General features: G+C 39.4%; 1 protein-coding gene across 3 annotated transcripts in view; it reads right to left on the reverse strand.

Annotated features, from left to right (window-relative positions):
• Positions 1–2,169, reverse strand: part of LOC128880115 (acidic phospholipase A2 PA4) — an 11,047-nt gene that overhangs the window by 4,282 nt on the left and 4,596 nt on the right. For all 3 annotated transcript variants that reach the window (XM_054129835.1, XM_054129836.1, XM_054129837.1), the window contains one exon: positions 378–632. In XM_054129835.1, the coding sequence (XP_053985810.1) occupies positions 378–632 (255 nt within the window). The remainder of the gene's footprint in view (positions 1–377; positions 633–2,169) is intronic.

The raw sequence follows: 2,169 nt of genomic DNA on the forward strand, positions 1-2,169 counted from the left end.
ATATCAGGCCTCCTCCTGGTTTTTGGTTCTGATAAAGTAAATTTTCATGTAGTTTTGCGGTTGTCCAAGAATAATAACTGCAAACGAAACAAAGATGACGTAATGAAACTGTTATTGGTGTGATGGAAAACATATTGTATTGCAAGGTTGATGTCGATTTGAGTCCAATCCCGAGTTACTTCGCTATGAAACAGTAGAACACTGTTCATGATGACAATGTATTTTATCTTTTATGTTTCGTTTCCAGTTCAAGAGTGGAATAGAAGTGGAGCAGACAATACCGTAATGTTTGAATGAGATGATTGAATAATAGCTTCTATAATTAGAGAAGAAGTTGAAGGTTTGGCGAAGCTCTTACTGAAGGATCGAAAACATACTTTTCCCTTATCGCGAGAGGCTTTGCAAGTTTCTACAAGGTCTGCGACGAGATTGCTGGACATTTGACGGACTTTCTTTGGGTCTGCGCTGAGGACCATGCTTTGTATGACGCCACGATCGGTGTATAGAGCACAGAATGGCGCGTCTGCGATCAGTTCCACCATTCTGGACATGGTGGTGTCCGCTACCAACACGCTGGACTGAGCTGCAGCGTGCCAAAGCGTTGGCATCAGTATCAACAGAATCGCGAGCATCTGCAAGCAGAGAGATTCATTAAAAAATAAGCGGATGTTTATGTATCGGGTTGTCCGCAAAGTCCATGTCGATTTTTGGTAGGTGGTACAGGTCTGAATATATCGAAGTGGTTGAAAACAAATAACATGTATACATCCCTTAAAAAGTGGAATGGTTGTGGAACAAAATGGCACCTATGTAATTCAATAAATATACATTAAAAGTCAAATGTGTTTTTGAATTTTTCTTAGAAATTGGCACAAACTTTCTGAACAACCTAATAAACCTTCATTCTACCTAAATAAACCTAAATACCTTCATATTTTCATATACTCAGATTTAGAGAAAACATTGAAAAGATTGAAAATTGAGACTTTAAATAAAAGTATGTCTTATCTTCTAAACAGTCTAACAAGTATTTCATCTTGAATATTTTATACATTTTTGTATTCGTTCAACATTTTGAACGAGTTTATTTATCTTCTGATTCTTTAATAAGAGTGTCATCACCTGCAACCGTGGCCAGTAGGTCAATGATTCGCAAATGTTTCGCAACATTTGAGTATCTTCGCACAGACCACTCGGGTCTGTTGAAGTTATTGTTGTTTTAACCGCATTTTCACTTGAACAAACAATTGAAAACACCGGAGATACGACACGTTCTCTAACGATATATGATATTTGCAGTCCTTCTGGGCAATGCAGCCTTCAAACAAATATCAGTTTCGAAGGAAGTGTTGTAATTGCGTAATGGTAAAGAGGAAGTCTCCCCCATGGGGTGTTCGAACGGCACGGGGCTTCCCATGATCCAGGACCAGGCGAATCTACGTCACGACGTCACGGATCTAATGAGAACTGATTGCGTTACGTGACAGAATAGCGTGACGTTTTTTTTTTCTTAATCTGTCATTAATCGTTGCTCGTTGAACGCCATGTATGAACAGATTGCCCCGCAGGAATTCCGGTCGCTTTAACGAGCCAGCTCGGGGGGTTGGGATCAATTAAACGTCGTGAATCGAATCGAGTTGCCGCGAGTATGGCGATTCTGCTCGAGGAACCCGTCTCGAGAATTCTCGAGATTTTTTTAGCGAATTCCCATTTCTCTTTCGGCAAGGAATCAATTTAAAAATATTCTAGGATTCTCGAGTGCTGAACGAAGTTGTTCAATCTCGAGATACGTTAGACCAAATGTGTCATAAAAGAATTTTACTTGTTTAATAGGTTATTCCCAAATTAAAAACGCGCGATGACGATTTCCTTTTGGGTAATTACAGAAACGAGATCTGCATTTACTTTCCAACCTTGCTCTATATGTATCAATGACGATTCTATTTCCTCCATTTCACCGCCATCAAATCATTCATTCAATGAAATAATCCCAACAAGCCAGTGAGATCAAGTTCAGCGTGCACACACTAACATCCGTCGACTCGCCTAAGAGTGGCTTGTTGAAAGAAAACGTGTTCATGACACACATTATATTCGCAACATCACATGGAATACACGTAGACAAGAAATTAATTGCAAGAAGAAACTTATTAATATACCTGATCGTTG

The sequence above is a fragment of the Hylaeus volcanicus genome, chromosome 7 (assembly GCF_026283585.1).
Source record: "Hylaeus volcanicus isolate JK05 chromosome 7, UHH_iyHylVolc1.0_haploid, whole genome shotgun sequence".
NCBI classification, from domain to species: Eukaryota; Metazoa; Arthropoda; class Insecta; order Hymenoptera; family Colletidae; genus Hylaeus; species Hylaeus volcanicus.